The sequence below is a fragment of the Salvelinus sp. IW2-2015 genome, linkage group LG4q.2 (genome assembly GCF_002910315.2).
Source record: "Salvelinus sp. IW2-2015 linkage group LG4q.2, ASM291031v2, whole genome shotgun sequence".
Lineage (NCBI taxonomy): Eukaryota > Metazoa > Chordata > Actinopteri > Salmoniformes > Salmonidae > Salvelinus > Salvelinus sp. IW2-2015.
In genome coordinates this window covers 4,549,136-4,569,811 of record NC_036843.1, presented here as the reverse complement: position 1 = coordinate 4,569,811, position 20,676 = coordinate 4,549,136, and the positions used below count along the sequence as shown (strand labels likewise).

At 48.1% G+C, this 20,676-nt stretch overlaps 1 protein-coding gene across 3 annotated transcripts in view; it reads left to right on the top strand.

Moving 5' to 3' along the window:
* The window catches only part of LOC111963160 (rho guanine nucleotide exchange factor TIAM2), a 110,280-nt gene that overhangs the window by 36,901 nt on the left and 52,703 nt on the right, over positions 1-20,676 (top strand). The window contains exons 2-9 of one of the 3 annotated variants that reach the window (XM_023986407.2): positions 3,282-3,393; positions 3,886-3,943; positions 4,119-5,273; positions 10,651-11,116; positions 11,901-12,064; positions 15,014-15,238; positions 18,439-18,624; positions 18,906-19,052. In XM_023986407.2, coding sequence (XP_023842175.1) covers positions 4,125-5,273; positions 10,651-11,116; positions 11,901-12,064; positions 15,014-15,238; positions 18,439-18,624; positions 18,906-19,052 — 2,337 coding nt within the window. In that variant the 5' untranslated portion in view covers positions 3,282-3,393; positions 3,886-3,943; positions 4,119-4,124. Of the gene's footprint in view, positions 1-3,281; positions 3,394-3,885; positions 3,944-4,118; positions 5,274-7,730; positions 8,008-10,650; positions 11,117-11,900; positions 12,065-15,013; positions 15,239-18,438; positions 18,625-18,905; positions 19,053-20,676 lie in introns of those variants that run through there. The other 2 variants (XM_023986406.2, XM_023986408.2) reach the window with 2 other exon arrangements.

Genomic DNA, 20,676 nt, shown 5'->3' with positions numbered 1-20,676 from the left:
AGGTTGACGACTGCATGAATGTGTGTGTATTTGTGGCTTTGAGCCTTTCAAACGTTCAGCCTTCCCTTACCTGAATAAACAGTCAGACGTTAGCATTGAAAGGAACTGGAAGTAGCTATTGTGACAACCTTTCTTCTGACTCCTGCAGCACGCCAGCGGAATTTGTCTATTTGCTCCCGAAGAGCTTTGTTTAGGTTCTCCTAATTCATTTCGAGGGATTTGGAGCCATTTCCCTACTTCAAACTCAAGGGGCTAATTGTTGTCAATGCTAATCAGAGAGAAAGTCGGAGGGGGGAGATGAGACTATGGAAGGTGGATTGTAAATCCGGCCGTAAATAGATGGTGCTCCGGTTTTCCCACAGATCCGTAATGCTGTGGAGGGCAGGTCAGGGACTATTAGCCTAGTGGAGTGGTCAACTGCGGCCGACCAGGCACCCGTGACCGCTGCCGGCTCTTAACCTTGGACACGTGGCCTCTGGCCTTAGACTTGGCAACCCTGAGAACACTTTCTGTCAGGAAAGCTGCTTTGCTTCTTTGAAACTGAGAACAGCCTCCTCCTGGCAGACACATTTCCATTGACCCAGTGGTGCCATCTCTGTAACAAGGGTCTCTTTATCGCTCCTATTTCTCATGAGAATAGATGCCAGAGTCTTATTTGCTCTGTTTACTCTCACTTGAAGTGTCAAATTCAGTATCATTACCACCAGTGTGTCTGTACAAGATGTGGGAACATTTATAACTGGTGATGGTTAGCAGCAGTTTGTAATACACTACATGACCATAAGTATGTGGACACCCGCTCGTCGAACATCTCATTCCAAAATCATGGGCATTAATATGGAGTTGCCCCCCCCCCCCCCCTTTACTGATATAACAGCCTCCACTCTTCTGGGAAGGCTTTCCAATAGATAGTGGATCACTGCTGCGGGGACTTGCTTCCATTCAGCCACAAGCGCATTCGTGAGGTCGGGGACTGATGTTGGGCGATTTAGGCCTGGCTCGCAGTCGGCGTTCCAATTCATCCCAAAGGTGAGGTCAGGGCTCTGTGCAGGCCAGTCAAGTTCTTCGACACCGATCTCGACAAACCATTTCTATATGGACCTCGCTTTGTGCACGGGGGCATTGTCATGCTGAAACAAGAAAAGGCCTTCCCCAAACTGTTGCCACAAAGTTGGAAGCACAGAATTATCTAGAATGTCATTGTATGATGTAGCGTTAAGATTTCGCGTCAAGATTTCGCGTCAATGGATCTAAGGGGCCTAGTCTGAACCATGAAGAACAGCCCCAGACCATTATTCCTCCTCCACAAAACGTTACAGTTGGCGCTGTGTGTTCGGCAGGTAGCGTTCTCCTGGCATCCGCCAAACCTAGATTCATCCGCCAGACAGTGAAGCGTGATTCATCACTCCAGAGAACGCGTTTCCACTGCTCCAGAGTCAAATGGCGGCGAGCTTTACACCACCCTAGCCGATGCTTGGCATTTCGCATGGTGATTTTAGGCTTGTGTGTGGCTACTCGGCCATGGAAACCCATTTCATGAAGCTCCCGACGAACAGTTCTTGTGCTGACGTTGCTTCCAGAGGCATTTGGAAGTCAGTAGTGAGTGTTGCAACTGGGACAGACAATTTTTGCGCTCTTCAGCACTCGGCGGTCCCGTTCTGTYAGGTTGTGTGGCCTACCACTTCGCAGCTGAGCCATTATTGCTCCTAGACGTTTCCACTTCACAATAACAGCACTTACAGTTGACTGGGGCAGCTCTAGCAGGGCAGAAATTTGARGAACTGACTTGTTGGAAAGGTGYCATCCTWTGACGGTACCACATTGAAAGTCACTGAGCTCTTCAGTAAGGCCATTCTACTGCCAATGTTTGTCTATGGAGATTGCATGGCMGTGTGCTTGATTTTACACAGCTGTCAGCAGCAGGTGTGGCTGAAAATAGRCAAATCCACTCATTTGAAGGGTGTCCACATACTTTTTTGTATGTTTGTGTGTGTGTATAGATCAGGACTAAAAACAAACATGGCTAAACTGTTAACCTTGTGCCAGACTGACCCACTTCATAGAAACCTGGTTATACATTATCATAACCAAGACTTCATGTCCAAGATTTAACACATTGGAAAGGTCACCGATACCCCCCCCCCAAAAAAAATGTATGACTGTGACATCAGTCTTCTGCTACAGTACCACCTTTACCCTCAAGCCGGAGCTTTTGGATTCCCATTACCCTCAGCCTATATGCTACAGTACCACCTTTACCCTCAAGCCGGAGCTTTTGGATTCCCATTACCCTCAGCCTATATGCTACAGTACCACCTTTACCCTCAAGCCGGAGCTTTTGGATTCCCATTACCCTCAGCCTATATGCTACAGTACATTACATCGTAATGCCACAGATCAGTTCATCCCCGGGGTTAGGCTGTTGGCGGCAGGGTATTTACACTATGTCCTCTCACACAGGCTGTACGTGTGCTGCTACACCAGTGGAGGATGGTAATCATGTGAGTTGATTCCTGGACTGTGAGCTACATGCATGTAGATGTGTAATAGTATACTGGAAGGGTTGTGCTCTTTCATCAGCTGTGCCCATAACTACAGTAAGAAAGCTCTGCAGCGGTTTATGTTTTTCTGAATCCGCCCCTGGACAAATTTGGCTGTTGGGGCGCAAAAGACATGGCTGGATTTCCAGTGTTAAAAATAAACAGTGGAGCTTTCAAAAACGTTCCCAACTGATCAAAGAAAACGTCATTGAGTTCTGCAGAGTTGGGGAAAAAATGTAGGTTGGAGAGGGAAATAAGGAGGTATTGAGTCAGAGGGGAGGAGTGAGTTTCTACAGTAGTCATAGACCCAGAATGGCACAGCAGCAGGAAACCTGGTGCAGGTTTGAGCCTAACACATGTTGAAGTTTTGTACTGTCTTTGACAGCAAAAGTTTGTAGATACTAATTTTAGTGTGTTGTATGCCATGCATGCCCTCTCTTCGGGTGAGGTACAGTGGCCTTGTAGTGTTATTCCTCTTGTCAACAGACATTGAGGATTTTGTCAAGTGAATCTGCTCCTCGGTACCCTAATGGAGAGTAGTCCTCTGATCAAAGCTGGGTGRCCTCTTCTTAACCACTAAAAGACCAAAGTCCTCTACCGACTGCTGGATTAGGACTCAGCCCTAATTGCAACACCTGTCATCAAACATGGGGGGTTTGTCACAGGCAGTTAACAAATCTGTGTTGGCATAGCGATAACCCAGTCACTAATCCCAACCGCTCTCCTTTGTGTGTCCCTCAGATGATCCTGGCTGTGCAGCAGGAGGAGATAGTGTTGTCTGAGAGCAGAGGAGTCCAGGACCACCATGCCCACTGGAAGTCCACACTCTGACAAGACACTGTAGGACACACAGGTGAGTCTATAGTTCTGTCTCCTATCAGAGATATTAACAGTGCTTCTATAAGTGGTAGCGATTATTGGTAAGTCACTTAGTACATTTTAAGCAGTGCAGGGAGTGGAAGATTATAGCTATTGTAGTGTTGCCAACTAGACTGATAATGCAGTGACTTTACAGTGAGCCGTAGCTATCTTCAGTAACACATTACAGTTGACAAACAGTTGTCAAATCAAGCCTTTATATGTCTCAAACCGCACCTTGCAGTGCTTTGATTGGCTCCCTTCAGATGTCTGGTCATGCCCATCCTTCCCTAATCTAAAACCCTTTGAGGTTCCCTGGAAGTCATTTCACACATAACAGCCATGAAGGCTTGTTGGTCACACTGGCGCTGATGCCGCCCTGGTACCTTTCCTGGAACAGGTCTAAAATAAGAAGAACAGGCTGTCTTTGTAATTATCAGATGCTCTCCTGCGCAATTATGCCTTTTTCTTTGGTCTTTTCACTCAGATGTTATCCGATTAAACTTAGTCCGTGACTGATGGCCTCCCATAGGAATCATTAGTCGGTAAGTGTAGTGTGGTAATGTCTATTTGGAATGAGTCTGCTCAACCATGACCAATCTGAGTTACAGTAGCCTCTCAGCACAGTAGTGTGACGACACCTGAAATTATGTCACCCGACAGATGTCTGACTTGCCTTCCATAGTATCTCTGACAGAATTGGTCTCCTTTGTCTTCCAGATCGCAATGGGAAACTCTGAGAGCCAGTACAGCCTTCAGGGGCCCAAGGGCACCAGCTTAATCCTCCKCGGGAAACAAAAACCCTACTCACTAAAGTTCCGCTCAACCAAAGAGGAGGTTCTTTCCCCCCATACGTGGTGGAAAGGTGGGCCAGGGGGCTCGGGTTACAAAGCCAGGGCTGTTGGCCGAGGCTGCCTCTCCCCCCCGCAGAGGAGAGGAGAGCCGTACGTCTCCAGACACTACGATTATGTCACCATGGGGGTGAAGGGCAGTCCAAACTGCCYTCGTTGGCATGACTCCCCACCAGGAGGCGGCTCACAACTCCCATCTGAGAATGGCTGCTGCCCATTTGAAGGCAGTGGACGCCTGGACAGTAGAGCATCAGGGGAGCTGAACGACCATGCTCTGAACGGACACAGGAACCCAGAGAGGATGCCAGGAGAGGGTGAGGGACTGGAGGAGCAGAGCAGTCCCAGGGTGGTCATCAAGAAGGATGGTAGTTTGAGGGTGGAGTTCACCAACACTAACAGTGGTCTGCTCCTGGACGAGGCCTCTGGGCCGGTGCAGCTGCTCAAATTCTCCCCCACCCTAGAGCCCACCCCAAGCATTCCTGGCAGCAGCAGGAGGCCTGAGGCCCACCACGGAGCTCCGCAGCCAGCCTCAACCTCCACCACCAGGACCAGCAAGGGCAGCTCGCTGAGCTCCGAGGGGTCCTGGTACGACTCGCCCTGGGGGCACAGTGCGGACCTCTGCGACCAGGAGCAGTCCTGCTCCCCCAGTAGGACTATYGGAAACAGTGGGGCTGACCAGTTGGAGGCCTTTGGCCAACAGTCTCCCCCAGTGTCCATATCAGATCTCTATAGGGACCCCAGTATGGCTGTCACCTTCCCCACGGCTAAGGACCTGTCGGCAGAGTACAGGGAATCCCCCCATCACATCCAGCACCGGGCCTCCTTTGTTTCGGCCCTGGACGTGCCTACTGAGGAGGAGTGTCCGGAGGCCAGGCAGTACTCGTCCTACACCCTGCCCTGCCGTAAGGCCCGGCCCAGCGGAGAGCGCTCCACCCTGAAGAAGGGCTCTGGCGCGGTCAGAAGTCGCATGAGACGCCTCAGCGACTGGACTGGAAGTCTTAGCAGGAAGAAGAGGAAGACACAGGTGAGTGACTGTTGTATGGGCTTGTCTGTGTAGGTCAGGATCCTYKCSRWCAAACAATCTACATCCAAAATTGTGAKGTTTTTTCAGAAACAATTGTCAATGTCCCTAAGTACTAACCCTACAAAGAGCAAGCAGAAGCGACAGTGGCAAGGAAACACTTCRGCTCAGGTTCTAAACGAATGATGTTCTTCACAGGGTGTATACAGATCTATGAACTATCTTCATGGCTTGGTATGTACAACCAGTATGCCTACAGCTTTGTTTGCAGTTAGTTCTGTAGCCATAGCATATTGCTAGTCTCTATGTAGTCCAACTGTAGTCTGTAATAGAGGTATTGCCTTAGATTTACACGTAGCTTTTTTTTACCCCCCAATTTCGATCTTGTCTCATCGCTGCAACTCCCCAACMGGCTCGAGAGAGGTCGTTCTAAAGCAGCAACCAGAAGCACAGCATGTTCTTCTGTTTTCACCTCGACTACTCTTGTGTTTTACAAGATTTTCTTCTCATAGAAGCCTCAGGAAGGACATTCTCTTTTGATAATTGTGGTATATATTTTGATGCGTCCTCCAAAACATGACCCGCCTAACCGCTGTCGTGTCTTTGGCATCATTAAAAGTGAAGACTGTTATTTTAGCAAATCAATTCTCTGTAATTATTATTACGTGATTAAACTAATAATGTAAATGTAATTAACTAGGAAGTCTTCTTCAGATTACAAAGTTATAATTTTCCGAATATAACTCTTCAGATATTTTAATATTCTTCTATTAATGAATTATTTTTTACCTGACGTCAGTCTCATTCCAAACGTCATAAATTGTTGGTTATCTGCACGAACCCAGCCTTTACTATGAATCATCCATACACCAATTGGCTTAATCATTTATTTACTAACTAACTAAATAATCACAGAAATGCATAAACAAACAAACAGTAGATATTGGTTACAAGAATAGGGACGATTCCCTTGTGGGCTAAGCTGATATGACGGCTTGGTGGACAAAGGGAACTGGGTGTGGACTGAGAAAGACAAAAGGGATCACTACACACAGTTGATAATTATATTAATTGAAATGCTAATCCTTTGCACATGAATGCTCACTCATTCGGGAATAATTGCAATCAATATATATTTACGCCCGTGTGTTGTTGTGATCTCTGTTGGAATCCAGTCCAGCTGGAGAGTTCATCCGAGTCGCTCGCTCTCTTTCTGTTTTCCTGAAGATCAGTCTTTCGTTGTTAGAATGGATACTTCAGAGTACCGTTCAGAAATGTTCTCGTAGAATAGATGTTTCGGCAGTTGTCGGTATTCACATTCCAAGTTTACATAATTTCTAGCTGCAGACTAGTAATTAGTACCTAAGATTTGCTCCTATTCTGTAGGGATCGATAGTCTCAGAGTTGAATCTTTTCCAGCCGTGTAGCCAATGCTCCACGTGGTATGGTTAGTAATTCAATAACAGCTCACGCTGTGGGTTTGCTCAGTCTGAAGATGATTTTCTTAGGAGGGTGTTTTATGCGTAACCATAGAAAAGGCGGTTCCATGACGCCAGATCATGTCTGTGCTCACGGCGGCGGGCCAATGACTTAGTTCAACTTTAATGGGAATACAATTCTCTCACATTAAAGGTTTAACATCACATTACATCATTTCACAAATAGTTTCATCTTTACTCATTCATTTTATACAAGAATTAGATGCAAACCTCATAACTGAGGCACCTGTATAAACAGAGTTAGGGTATTGTGGCTGTATTGTCTTTCATGGGGTCACAAACATGAAACGAAATGGACCGGGTCGTAGCTGGCTTCTCCACCGACAATTTACACATTCTCCAAAATATGGATATGGTTCAGTTCTCAAATTCTGTGATGTAGTAGAATTTGGCGGGAGTTCCTTTGTTCTACTGTGAAACTCTGCATGAAAAGGGGAGAGAGTCTCCGCCAGGAATTTACAACCTCAGATAACAGAACCTGGGCGTAGGAGAGAGGGGGAAGCCACAATCTATACCCATAAAGAGCCACGTCATGACACCACGCTCCTTAACACCCGGACGCTTAACCCGGAAGCCAGCCGCGACACCATTCAACTGGTGACCGAGGTCACTCGGGAGGCCCTGCATTTTTACATTTGAGTCATTTGGCAGAAGCTCTTATCCAGAGCGACTTACAGTAATGAGTGCATACATTAATATATTAATATTAGTTCATACTGGTCCCCCGTGGGAATCGAACCCACAACCCTGGCATTGCAAGTGCCATCCTCAACAAACTGAGCCACACAGGACCCCCTTAGCTGCATCAGGTGTGTCTAGTCTCCTTTGGAATTTCCCTGTTTGAGATATGAATGTCTGTAGCTCCACAGGAGAATATGGTTATTATGTGCTTGGCACAGACCAGTGTTCCAACCCTGTTAGTGTCCTGTTAGGGAGGGGGGAAGAGGAAGCAAGTCTCTGGCATATTCTTGGCTGGGGACTGTTACTGGTTACCTGGGCCATGTGCCTCCGTGGTCGGTGTCGTCTCGCCAGGAACACAACGTCGTCCCCGGTCCCGAGGACCACAATACCAGCTGTCTGAGGACCGAAAACCACAGGGTACCGCAAAATGAAATTTGCAACGCGGATGGTGCATTGTGTAGGGACTAGAGATGCAGTAGTCTAACGGAGAGTAAGGCATGAAACCGAGAGGAAGGATGAGAAGCCAAGGGGTCTGCAGATTCCATGACTACGTCTGGGTGGGTACAAGAGATCATGTCAGTTTTGTGTTGTTACTAACCTCATGCTAATGGAGGGAATATGCTAARTGCCATGTGTTGGATGCATAGCTTGCCATTGTAGGTGATTTGCTGTTGAGTGTGGTGGTGTGATTGTTTGAAACGGCATGTTATTTACCAGTTTACACCAGGTCTGTATGACGTATATTTCAGTGTTGCAGCATGGGTCAGACGGCTGAGAACTGGACCTGTAAAAGGACACCAGACTGTTTTGTACGGGATAAGAATAACCATGACTTGAATGCCAAATCACTGGATGTGTTTGTGTAAATCTGTGTTTTGGATCTGCAATAGCCTATTTAGAGCATTTAGCCCCATAAATCACAATAGTCATATTTTCTGCAACAAAGGCTAAGTAGGTAATTTCTAAAACTGTGCGTTGTAAGATTTTCCCACATTAGTTTACCTGCTCGAAAACGTGGCCCTCTGTGACTTTGTCTTTAAATCAAACATTATGCACCAATTCAATAGCTCTTCTAAACTTGAACACACTTTTCAGACAATGCCAAGATAATTGCTGTAAGACTTTAAAATCTCTGTTGCAGTGAAACTAAGTCCCAGCTCAAGATTTAGAAACCCCACCTCACTCATAATGATGAGGTTGTCATGGTGATTAGGGTTTGGTGGAGCTGCTCTGGGCTCTACTCACCACCCTGTCCTGCTCTCCAGAGAGCCAGTCTCGTAGTATGTTCTGTATGGATAGGTGCTCGTTCAATAGGGTCTGACAAAGGAAATCGGGGAAGGTAAAAGGACCTACCTGAAGCACAGAGAAGGATATATGCTCATTAATTTGGGTTTGACCCGCGTTGGGGGTAAAGCTTTCACTCTAAACTACTAGACCTCACTTAAGCCCTAATAATCTCCTGCCATGTGTTGGGTTTGGGAAGAGACCTAGGACTCACAGCTTCCCTGCACTATTGAACTTGTTGACCTTTTCAGTGAGAAGGAGGAGGGCGTATGGAGGACTGTGATTTTAAGTTGTTCTGGTTCCCAGCGCAGCTTCATAGGTCCATGAGAAACTCTCCAACAAACCCTGGTCAATCCGAGTAACACTCAACCCCCATTCTTCTTTAAACTCCACCCTACCTCAAATGTGTGTCCTCTGTAGGCATTAGGCAACCCTGGCCTTCAGGACAGATTAGTAATGAGCAGAGGGATATTTTTAGAGATAAATGGTCTCTTTCAGTGTTCTGACTCAAACTGTGAATTCTTCATGGGCAAATGTTGGAGCGTGATGTTTCCCACTGAGTTCTGGATAGTTTAATTGGAGCCATTCAGAGTTTTTATAGCTTCATGCTGACACATTCACTGGGTCTCTTTGCCCTCTGATGACTCTGGAGTCCAGGACAGAGACCATTCAGGGGCCCTGGCCTTGTTCTGCTCCTGTCTGGGGCTCTCCGCTGGGCCTCTTGTTTCACCAAGGCCACTTAATCACCCACAGCTTCCAGTGGCTCATTGATTCATACATCACCAAATCACGGCATCACAGCCCCTTTTCAACGAGTCAACCCAAATCAGGACTAATTCCAGCTCTTGTTCCCCTCCAGCTGGGCTCCAGAGCTCAGCTGTGGTTTAGGGTTGCACTGCACCATCCGAGCCAGCCTCTCAGGTCCAGTCCAGGTCCTTATGAGAAACAGCTGGGGGAGAGGTGGAAGGAAAGGGGTGATTAGGGGAGACTGCTGGAAGAAAAAGGAGACTGAGGGAGAAAGGGAGACTGACTGACAGCCAGGAGGAAGGGGGTAGACTGAGCGAGAGACTGGGAAAGGGAACCAGAACACTGTTTGTGTTTGAAGTGCACTCAACCCAGTTGCCAGGGGAGACCAGATGCTGCAATCTATTGGAGTGCAGGTGGGCTTTCATTACCACTGAAAGAGAAAGAGTTCAATCCCATGAAGTAGTGTTCTACTGGGGTCAGGAAACCAGGGTGCCCTCACAGGCGCAATTAAATTGTCTCAGTCTCAAGAACTTCAGGAATTGAAGTGTTTTTGTTGTGGGACTCCTCACTCTCTCACCTCATACCACCCTCTCTCCCTACCCTCTCCTCACTCTCTCACCTCGTCCCACCCTCTCTCCCTACCCTCTCCTCAACTCTCTCACCTCATACCACCCTCTCTCCCTACCCTCTCCTCACCTCTCTCACCTCATACCACCCTCTCTCCCTACCCTCTCCTCACTCTCTCACCTCGTCCCACCCTCTCTTCCCTACCCTCTCCTCACTCTCCTCACCTCGTCCCACCCTCTCCTCACTCTCTCACCTCGTCCCACCTCTTCCCTACCCTCTCCTCACTCTCTCACCTTGTCCCACCTCTCCTCACTCTCTCACTCTCGTCCACCCTCTCTCCCTACCCTCTCCTCACTCTCTCACCTCGTCCCACCTCTCTCCCTACCCTCCCTCACTCTCTCACCTCGTCCCACCCTTCTCTCCTACCCTCTCCTCACTCTCACTCATCCTACCCTCTCCTCGCTCTCTCACCTCATACACCCTCTCTCCCTACCCTCTCCTCACTCTCTCACCTCGTCCCACCCTCTCTCCCTACCCTCTCCTCACTCTCTCACCTCGTCCCACCCTCTCTCCCTACCCTCTTCTTCTCTCTGTTTTTCCAGGAGCCCCGGTATAAGGATGGCAGCGAGGTCTTTGACAGTGGAGTGGATGGTCTGACAGCTGACACTAGCTCTCCCTCCCAAGTATCCAGCCTGTGGTACCCTGGCGGTGTGGGGGCCTCCCGGGCCCAGTCGGCAGGGGCCCTCCACCACAGCAACGATGCCCTTCGTCAGAACATCTATGAGAACTTCATGCGGGAGCTGGAGACAGGGACTGGACAGGGCAGTAGTGGAGGAGGGGGAGCTGGTGAAAGGAGAGACCCGTCTACGGGGACAGAAGAGGGGGAGAGCAGCAGTGAGTCTGCAGGGGGCTCTCTGGAGCAGCTGGACTTGCTGTTTGAGAAGGAGCAGGGGGTGGTACGCAGGGCCGGCTGGCTGTCCTTCAAACCCCTCCTTACCCTGCATAAGGACAGGAAGCTGGAGATGGTCACACGCAGGAAGTGGAAACAGTACTGGGTCACCCTGAAAGGTGAGTACTGTAGGGGTGGGTGTGCAGAGGGAAACAGGGTTTGGCACATTGCCGTCTAAGGTCCAGTCGATCAGAATTTAATTGGACCTTGAATAGCTGACTGAAATGGAGTGGAGCTTGATGCTTTCTAGGTTGGGTCACATTGAAAGGTGAGTTAAAGGTGTGAGGAGAGTAGACGGCAACAGAAGGTCAGAGACTATTCCAATTTTCAGGTCCAGTCGATATGACCACTGTATCATGGAATACATCAACTGAAATGTAATTTATGCTGGGAGACAGAGGGGAAGGACAGGTTCAAACTTTAAATCACATTAAAGTATAACTCTCTCTTAAAGAGAGTACAGACGTATCACTTAAGTGAGGACAGCAGCTTCATGTGGTTTCCTTTACATAGCCTGTGCATTACATTTACCATAGACTGATTCTTCACTATCCTAAAAGCTTACAGGGAATTATTCTGGTATATTTACCTGCTAAATGGGTAYACCTCAGGCCAGGTGCTAAATGGGTAGACCTCAGGCCAGGTGCTAAATGGGTAGACCTCAGGCCAGGTGCTAAATGGGTAGACCTCAGGCCAGGTGCTAAATGGGTAGACCTCAGGCCAGGTGCTAAATGGGTAGACCTCAGGCCAGGTGCTAAATGGGTATGTGGACCCTCAGCCTTCCTTCCACTTTACTGTAAAATGACTCAAGATCAGCAGAGACAAATAAATGACAGTTTGAGGTCATTCTTCTGAGGTGTGGTCTTCCTCCCTCAAACAACCATCCTCTTCCTCTCCCTGCAGGTTGTACCTTGTTGTTCTATGGGAAAGGTTCTCCAGAGCAGGAGCTGTCTCCGCGCTACGCCCTGTTCGCAGAGGACAGCATCGTCCAGGCCGTTCCTGAGCACCCCAAGAAGGAGAACGTCTTCTGTCTCAGCAACAACTACGGCGATGTCTACCTCTTCCAGGTGAGGCAGGCCGACTTACCTCACTCTCCAAACTGAACAAAGTACTGTCGATGCCAACAGTAGTTACCCCAATTGATGGAGATGCCGGAGAAGCTTGTAGATGCTAAACTGTCTGTTCTGGGGGAAAATCCACGTGTTTTGTATACATAGAGTACGTCGCCATGTGCTCACAGAGGTCACACTAGGTCATACTACCGCTGTTTGAACTGCATTGCTCAGTCCAGCTGGTCACTCCTCCACAGTTACTGCCTGCGTGGCGTTAGCTTAGCGTTAGCTCCCTGAGCACGTCGTGGTGTTGACGGTCGGGTTTCCCCCATCGCTCGGCTCCCTGTCAAGCTGAGTGTTCCAGCTAATTCAACACACAATTAAGGAGCAGAAGCTGTTACTTAGTGGGGAATGTTTTGTGTACCCTGAAAGGAACGTGTGCCCTGTGCTGCCGTGGCAGCTAACCTGGTTTGATAGCCTCTTCCTGCTTGGCCAGTCAAGCGGAATGTGTTCTGGTGACGTGTCCACAGTGGTTTTGTCTGCTGCTAGATTACACTGACTGTGTCTTTTTCTGATTAACATGGGCAACCGGGATTTCAGCACTGTTCTGGGAACACTCTTCACATTTCCGGGGGAAAAAATAAAAGGACAAGACCCGGCAAATGAACATTCCCCCCCCCAATGTCAGAATGAATGCAATTCCACAACATGCTCAGCATCAGATTAGCAAAACATGTAGTGGTACATTATCCAAACAGGTTGTTTCATGGAAGCCTTTAGTCTAGCGTATTTACTTCACACAAAGTCGCCATAAATTCACAGCACACGCGTAATAGACACCGTCAGACTGCACATGAAACCAGAATGCAGTTAATGAACCCTACAGGAAACCTCTACTGTATAGCCTATAAAAGAACGTGTGCCTCTTTGAGCTGCCATTGTGACCCTTCAGACAGTCCCACATTTGAAAGGTCTTTGCACAATCCACTACATACATTTACATTTAAGTCATTTAGGCATCTCTGTCAGAGATGAAGTCTGTTAACAATTCAGAGGCATCAGGGGAAATGATATCGTCTCCTGTCATAGAGCCCAGGCTATATTCCTATCCAGTCCCAATCCCACTGAAGCCCCAAATCCTGACTCCTGTCTCGTATGAAAATTCCTAACTTTATTTTGTAATCCATAGGTTGTATTATCAAAGCATGTCTCTTGCCTATGCATGTCAAAATACCGCGATAACGTTTCTCCCACTTCTCTGCACTGTCTCGTACTTCCTGCCCATATGAGAGCGTCGGTAGAGAATGTGTGATCAACCAACGGTATGGGAGTAGAAATTGATATTTTTTAAAACAGAGTTGTTCCTCATTAAGATACCTTGATATTTAAACTATGTCCACTCTTCATCTRCCCGTTATTCATGAGCTGATCTGCTGTATGTATAATCGTCAACTATATTTTGCCATATTGAAGGAGGTTATCTAGCAAGCTTAGCAACTTTGGCCATTTAGCTTTTTTTGACTGCCGTTACAAAGTTTGTATGCTTCGACAGCGCTGTACTCAGGAGGTGCTCTGTGTCAAGAGAACCTTCTGCTGAATTGTTTAAAAGAAGAGAAAAAATAAGAACCTTTTATTTAACTCGGCAAGTCCGTTAAGAACAAATTCTTATTTACAATGACGGCCTACCACGGCCAAACCTGGACGACGCAGGGCCAATTGTGCACCGCCCTACGGCCGGATGTGATGCAGCCTGAATTCGAACCAGGTACTGCAGTGATGCCTCTTGCACTGAGATGCAGTGTCTTAGAAATGCGCTGAATTAATTGAGGAAKATGACAACGCTCAGAATTTCTGAATGGTCRGTTTCATAATTCACAACAATGTCATTGACGAACAAAGATAATTACTCTGTAATGACTAAATCTCAGTTTCATTTGCTCTGAAACGTTTACATAGTGGCGCAGCCAAGTCGACAAGACGGCGCCGCGTCCCTCTTATTTCGAGAGCTCTGGCATCTTGGTTTTAAAAGCTGTAAATGTGCACTTCCGATTTTTGCTGTATTTCCCGTGAGAGAGAAATATGAATTGCTCCCGGTATTGAAATTTGGTAGATTTTCAGGAAAATATGAATCCCTAGTGTGAGGCGAACAAACACGCTATTCACCATATTCAGGCTGTATAATAGTGGATGGAGATGTTTTACAAGTGTAGTCGAGTAGATCAAGTTAATGATTCTAGCTCGTAAATGATTATATGGAGAAGATTTCAACTCCAGCCGGAAGGTTTCTGTTTGGGTTCATATTTTGAAGAGCATCTGACTCCCTGACCTTATGTTCTCTGATGGATACAGAGATTCTTGGGGCKTTGATTTGCCCCCGGTAGTTTTCCCCTCTCACGTTTACGAGCTTTTTCTGAGTGTATCGCATGAAATCCCAGTTGTGGTGTTCGGAGTAAAGCTAGTAAAATGGTGAAGTGGACTTAACATTTCTCGAGAGTCTTAAGAGGTCAGGAAACCACTGACGCTATAAACTGGAGCACTGTAGAACCCTGTGTTCTCTCTCTCATTGTGTCCTGCACGAGTCACTCCTTCTCCCTCAGATTCCTAGCAGATTTCATACCATGTCCTCTGATCATTTGTTTTGTATAGGTATATTATCCTTTCAAGATTGACTGTATTGACTGAAGTTACGTAAAAGCGCAAGATTGGGGAAGTCTGATATTGTGGTGATATGCCGTGATGAGTATAGGAAGACAATATGCCTTAGAGCTGTCAATCATCCGGATTTAGAGTCCCACCCTTAARTTGTCGTTCATGACGTCACCATCATCGCTGCGTCCTGCAGTGCTCATACCTTCTCATAAACCGTTGAGAACAGATTATTTTACAGTAATAATCTAGTTTGTACATTTATGGTCTAATCTCAAACCTCCATCTAATGTCCCACCTTCACCTCTGTGTGTTCAGGCCAGCAACCAGACAGACATGGAGAACTGGGTGACAGCCATCCACTCTGCCAGTGCCTCTCTGTTCGCTAAGCGCCATGGGAAGGAGGACACGGTACGTCTGCTGAGGAGCCAGATCAGAGGCCTGCTGCAGAAGGTAGACATGGACGGTAAGATGAAGAAGATGGCTGAGCTGCAGCTGTCCATCGTCAGTGACCCTAAGAACAGGAAGGCCATCGAGAACCAGGTGAGGAGGAGGAGGAGGAGGAGGATGATGAGGATCAGCTGTTGTTATAGCGATTGTGTTGCGGTGTCACAGAGAAGTATTGGTTAGTGTCCCTGAAAGAAACATGTTGTTGTTTTACTGTCCTGTTGTTCTGTTAAGGTTGTTTTGTTGGGAGTCTAGCAGCCCTAGAAATATGTGACGTGAATCACACCATGCGACTAAAACCCCATGTCTTATTTCTGGAAGCGGTAGAAGTGGCCTAAATGTAGCTAGTGGCCGTCAAAACACATACTCGGGGGAGGGAAGAGGCAGGCTGCTTCTTCCCATTGCATCATATTGGGAATCCAGATGTTGTGTACAATGGGCTCTCAACYTGCGTGATCCCCTGTAAACAGCCTGACTGAGGAGAGAAACCAGAACCAATCACGGATTCTCCCCACAGCTAAAACTGTCTTGTACATGTAACGGCGATGGCTAAAGATGAGCTTATCAACTCCCCACCTACTTAAYCGTATGTATCAGGTTCATAGTGAATCTACTTCCACTGCAAGACATGAGAGCTCAACATCTGAATGCGCACGCTTTTCTAATAATCTCAGCAATGAGGTAACATTGCCGTGAAAAAGGTGAATGGCTCATGGGAATGACATGGAGGGCGGTGTCTGTCGTCCGGACTGACGTAGTGTCTGTTTCACGTTAGTTATCACGGCACCTCGGGACAGAGACAGAGCAGTCTGGAGCCAATGATGGGGTCAGAGGGGAAAGGGCGGGGTTAGGCCCCGAGACGGGAGCCCACGGCTGATGATGGGGGGGGGTTAGAGGGCAGGGGGTGCTACAAGGGGCTCTTTGATGTCTACTCTCCCCCTTCTCAAAATCAGTGCCAGCAGACCTTTTTTGACCTCTCTCTATTCCCCCTCCATAGTGAAGTTCTAATCAGGTTGCCATTTACAACAATTTGGGGGGGAGAAAAGATGTTTGAAAGGAAAGTCAAAGGAGGCTGTATCTCTAAGGGAAGGCCCATTCCTGCCTTTTTTTTTWATGGGCCTGATATGGGACTAAATAGAGACTAGGTAGGATTTCTCAAAAGCCAGATGGGTGCAGCATGCCTTCACTGTGATGATAGCGTCTCTCTGCCTTAGTCCAGGTTTGGCCAGCTGCACAGAGACACACACATACATACCTCTCTCTGATTCTCAATCTGATAATGGCCGTGCTTCTTTGATACGATGACGGATTAACATTGCCTGGCAGAATCAATCAGACATTTGAGTGTGGCGCTTCTATTTGTGGCTATGCACTGTCCAATATTAAACAGTATCAACTATCAAACCCTAATCCGCCTCCCCCTTTGTATCCTCTCCTGTCCCCCAGAATACACCATTGTTATGGCTTTAGAGAAGCCATGGGGATACAGGGTTATCTCAGCTGATTTACCAAGCATGACGGTTAGGACATCACAGCCCTACCCAGACTGACCCTGGGATGACACTATATTAATGACACATGCCCATACACTAGATATCTGTACCCCGGGATCACATTGGCTCCTGAAGGGTATGATGTTGATCATGTCGTTGGGCTGAACCTTTACGTGTGTTGGCGCTGTCTGAACACACAGCATAGTGCAGCAGGCTCATTGTTGGTCTTTACAGTCCTGTTGTTGTGATGGTGGAATGTTCTAGGCTCAGACAGCTCCCCTCCCCAAGTCATTCCCAACCGTGAAGAATTCCATCAATGTGAATCAGCCTTCACGGGAGGACTCCATACTGTTCTGTATTGTAAATGAACTCTCTTCAGACCAGCACTATTAAAGTCAATTATAGAGAGTCGTTTAACTCCACGGTTTTCTCGTTAAAGTGAACCTCCGAAGCTAACAAAATAAGCACCCTCTCATACTTAGTGTTAAAAGGGCATGTGTTCATTCTCTGTGCGTGTGCTTGTTGGTGAGTGTGCTGTGTGTATTTAGGGGGGAGGGTTATATGGTGGTTTGGTGCTTGGCACCTCCCTTCCATGACTTTTATTACAGAGAATAAGAGAGACTGCATTAAACACACACACACACACACACACACACCACATACACACACCACATACACACACCACATACACGCTCCACAACCCTCCCTCACTATCATCAACCTTAATGCCCTGCCCTCACCCAGCAGCAGCTTGTGCCCCCCACCCCTACCACCACATCTGTAAGCAATCCCAGTTTGATGGAATGCACCCTAAACTATCTCCCCCCTCCCTATCTCCCCTCTCTGCCTGTCCCTCCCTCCCTCATCACCCCTCCAAACTACAATTCTTTCACAAACAAATACACACAAACAACATCATAAAAATACACTGAATAACAACCTACACAATACAACATACTATCTCACCTCCCCAACCCTTCAAACTGTCCCTCCCTCCTCTTCTCACCTTCCCCACCCCTATAACTGTCCCTCCCTCCTCTCTCACCTCCCCACCACCTTCAACTTCCCTCCCCCTCCTCACCCCCACTCCCTTCAACTGCCTCCCTCCCCCACCTCCCCAACCTCTCCAACTGTCCCTCCCTCCCTGTTCTCACCTCCCCACCTCTCCAACTGTCCCTCCCTCCCTGTTCTCACCTCCCACCTCTCCAACTGTCCCTCCCTCCCCTGTTCTCAACCTCCCCACCTCTCCAACTGTCCCTCCCTCCCTGTTCTCACCTCCCTACCTCTTCAACTGTCCTCCCTCCCTGTTCTCACCTCCCACCTCTCCAACTGTCCCTCCCTCCCTGTTCTCACCTCCCTACCTCTACAACTGTCCCTCCCTCCCTGTTCTCACCTCCCTACCTCTCCAACTGTCCCTCCCTCCCTGTTCTCACCTCCCCACCTCTCCAACTGTCCCTCCCTCCCTGTTCTCACCTCCCCAACCTCTCCAACTGTCCCCCTCTCCCTGTTCTCACCTCCCCACCTCTCCAACTGCCCTCCCTCCCTGTCTCTCACTCCCACCTCTCCAACTGTCCCTCCCTCCCTGTTTCACCTCCCCACCTCTCCAACTGTCCCTCCTCCCTGTTCTCACCTCCCCACCTCTCCAACTGCCCTTCCCTCCCTGTCTCACCTCCCCACCTCTCCAACTGTCCCTCCCTCCCTGTTCTCACCTCCCCACCTCTCCAACTGTCCCTCCCTCCCTGTTCTCACCTCCCCACCTCTCCAACTGTCCCTTATCACCACTCCTTCCCTCTCTCCCTACAGATCCAGCAGTGGGAGCAGAACCTGGAGAAGTTTAACATGGACCTGTTCAGGATGCGCTGTTACCTGGCCAGCCTGCAGGGGGGAGAGCTGCCCAACCCCAAGAGCCTGTTAGCTGCAGCCAGCCGGCCCTCCAAGACCGCCCTGGGACGCCTGGGTATCTTCTCTGTGTCCTCCTTCCACGCACTGGTGAGGCCCTTCATATGACAAGGTTGAGGGGTAGGGCTGTCTATCCAAATGATATAGAAAGTACTCTAGTTGACCAGAGTTTGTCGTTTAGTCTGGTCTGGCACGAAAGGTTTTCTACAGTAGCTAAAGTCGTTCAGTTAAGGTGTAAACTCTCAAAGGTAACCCTTTGACACATACAATCTTGGAGTATTGCTGTAGGAGACGGAAGTTGAAGCAGGTTGATTGCTGTGAGTCTAGCTGCTGCGTTTGATCCTAGTGCTGACGGAGTGTTATGTCGTCAGATCTGTTCCAGGGATGAGGCCACACTGAGGCGGCGCTCCATGTCCCTGAGCCAGAGATCACGTAACAAGAGAGGCCTCTTCTCCTCCCTCAAAGGCCTCGACAACTTCACCAAGAAGGGCCGTGACAAGAGGCRGTCTACAGAACAGGTCCAGTACCTGAACACACACTGAACACACACACTGGCCCACTGAGTCCATAACACTCAAGGAAGGAAGTCYAATCAAATCAAGGAAATCAAATCAAGACTTTCTCACAATTCTTGGAGAAAGTTCAAATGTGGCCCTGGTGTGCTTTTTCCCCCATCAATGAGATTTTGTTTATTAAATATTTTTCTCTAATTATTAAGTGCATAATCCACTCTATGTAAACAGAGAGCATTCCAACCACAGGTGCAGGGGGGAGTAAATTCTCTCAGGTTAGTAATTACACTTCCACACAGGCTCATTATTTATTGATGTTTTCAGTCCACCCCCCCTCTACCCTGAAGGTACTGCCCAGGAGAGTCAGTACAGTAGGTGGTCTATTCTAAGACAAGGAAAAGACCTGGTTCCCATGATCAAGCCTATTAGGAAAATCCATGGGTTTTAGATAATGTTGTGGTTACGAGACTGAAGTAGGTGAACATTTTGAGGACACCACTACGATCTTTCCTCTGATGTAGTCTTCGGCTTTGAGTTGCGTCTGTGAGGGAGGCTTCACTTTTGACGATTCATAAATGTTTCTCCTGCCGTGTCGTAGCTGTCACTGGAGCTGGCTGACTGGTGTGTCTGTGATTGTAGGGAACATAAAGCACCCATCTAAACTGTGGKCATTGCTAACTTCCTGCCCCTGATTCTCCTGTCCTCTTCATAAGAGGCCATGTGTCCTTAATGCAAGCAGCAGGGTCTTCCCTGCTCCTCCCAGTACGCTCCTCACCCCTCCCCCTCTGCGGGGGGCTACAGTATATGTGTGTGTGGTGGTTATATGATGTTGTTTAAGYTGTGTTTGGGAGCTCTAGCAGGTTAGCTAATGAGACCCAGTTTGGTTTCACAGCGCAGAAGGCTGAGGTGGCGCACGGCGAGTTGAGGCAGTGATGTAGCATGAATTATTAAAAGCCATATGTGGTAAATTGCAGCCTGCTGTACCGAGCCCTGCAGCGACAAACAGATGGTTTGTGTAAGTCCACTAAATATTAAAACGGCTCCACGCTTTTTCACAGATTTCCCTCCTAACCGTAGCTCTCCAGTTGGGATACTTTTCTGCGCCTCTATGATGTTGATTCCCATTAAAAGAGTGGCTAATTGCTTCAAAGGGGTTGTAGAGGGATGACTCCAGGTACATCTGCTGTCTTGTGTGGGCAGGGCTGGCGGTAGTGTGGGCAGGGCTGGCGGTAGTGTGAGAAATACGTTTCCCATCTTTCCTAGAGACTAGTTGAGCCTCTGTGTGACACCATTGCTCATGACACGTGTTTATTACAGAGGGGTTTAGACAGCAGGCTGATCTTTAATGCCAAACTCTCTCACTCCTTTACTTTCTCTTTCTCATATCCCCTTTCCTTGGCTCTCTCCTCTCTCTTTCTCTACTTCTATACTATAAACATTAGTCACATCCCACGTCACATTGAGTCATCTCCCTTGACTAAGCCCAAATCCAATTTACTCTGGTTGGTCATTCCAAAATCAGAACCTCTCCCTCAGCACAGGCCCTCCCCTCTCCTRTCTCTGCTAGACAAGAGGGTGTAGCGTTACGCTAGAAGCTACCTGGCCAGGGTTCAGGTGCTGTAGTAGACAA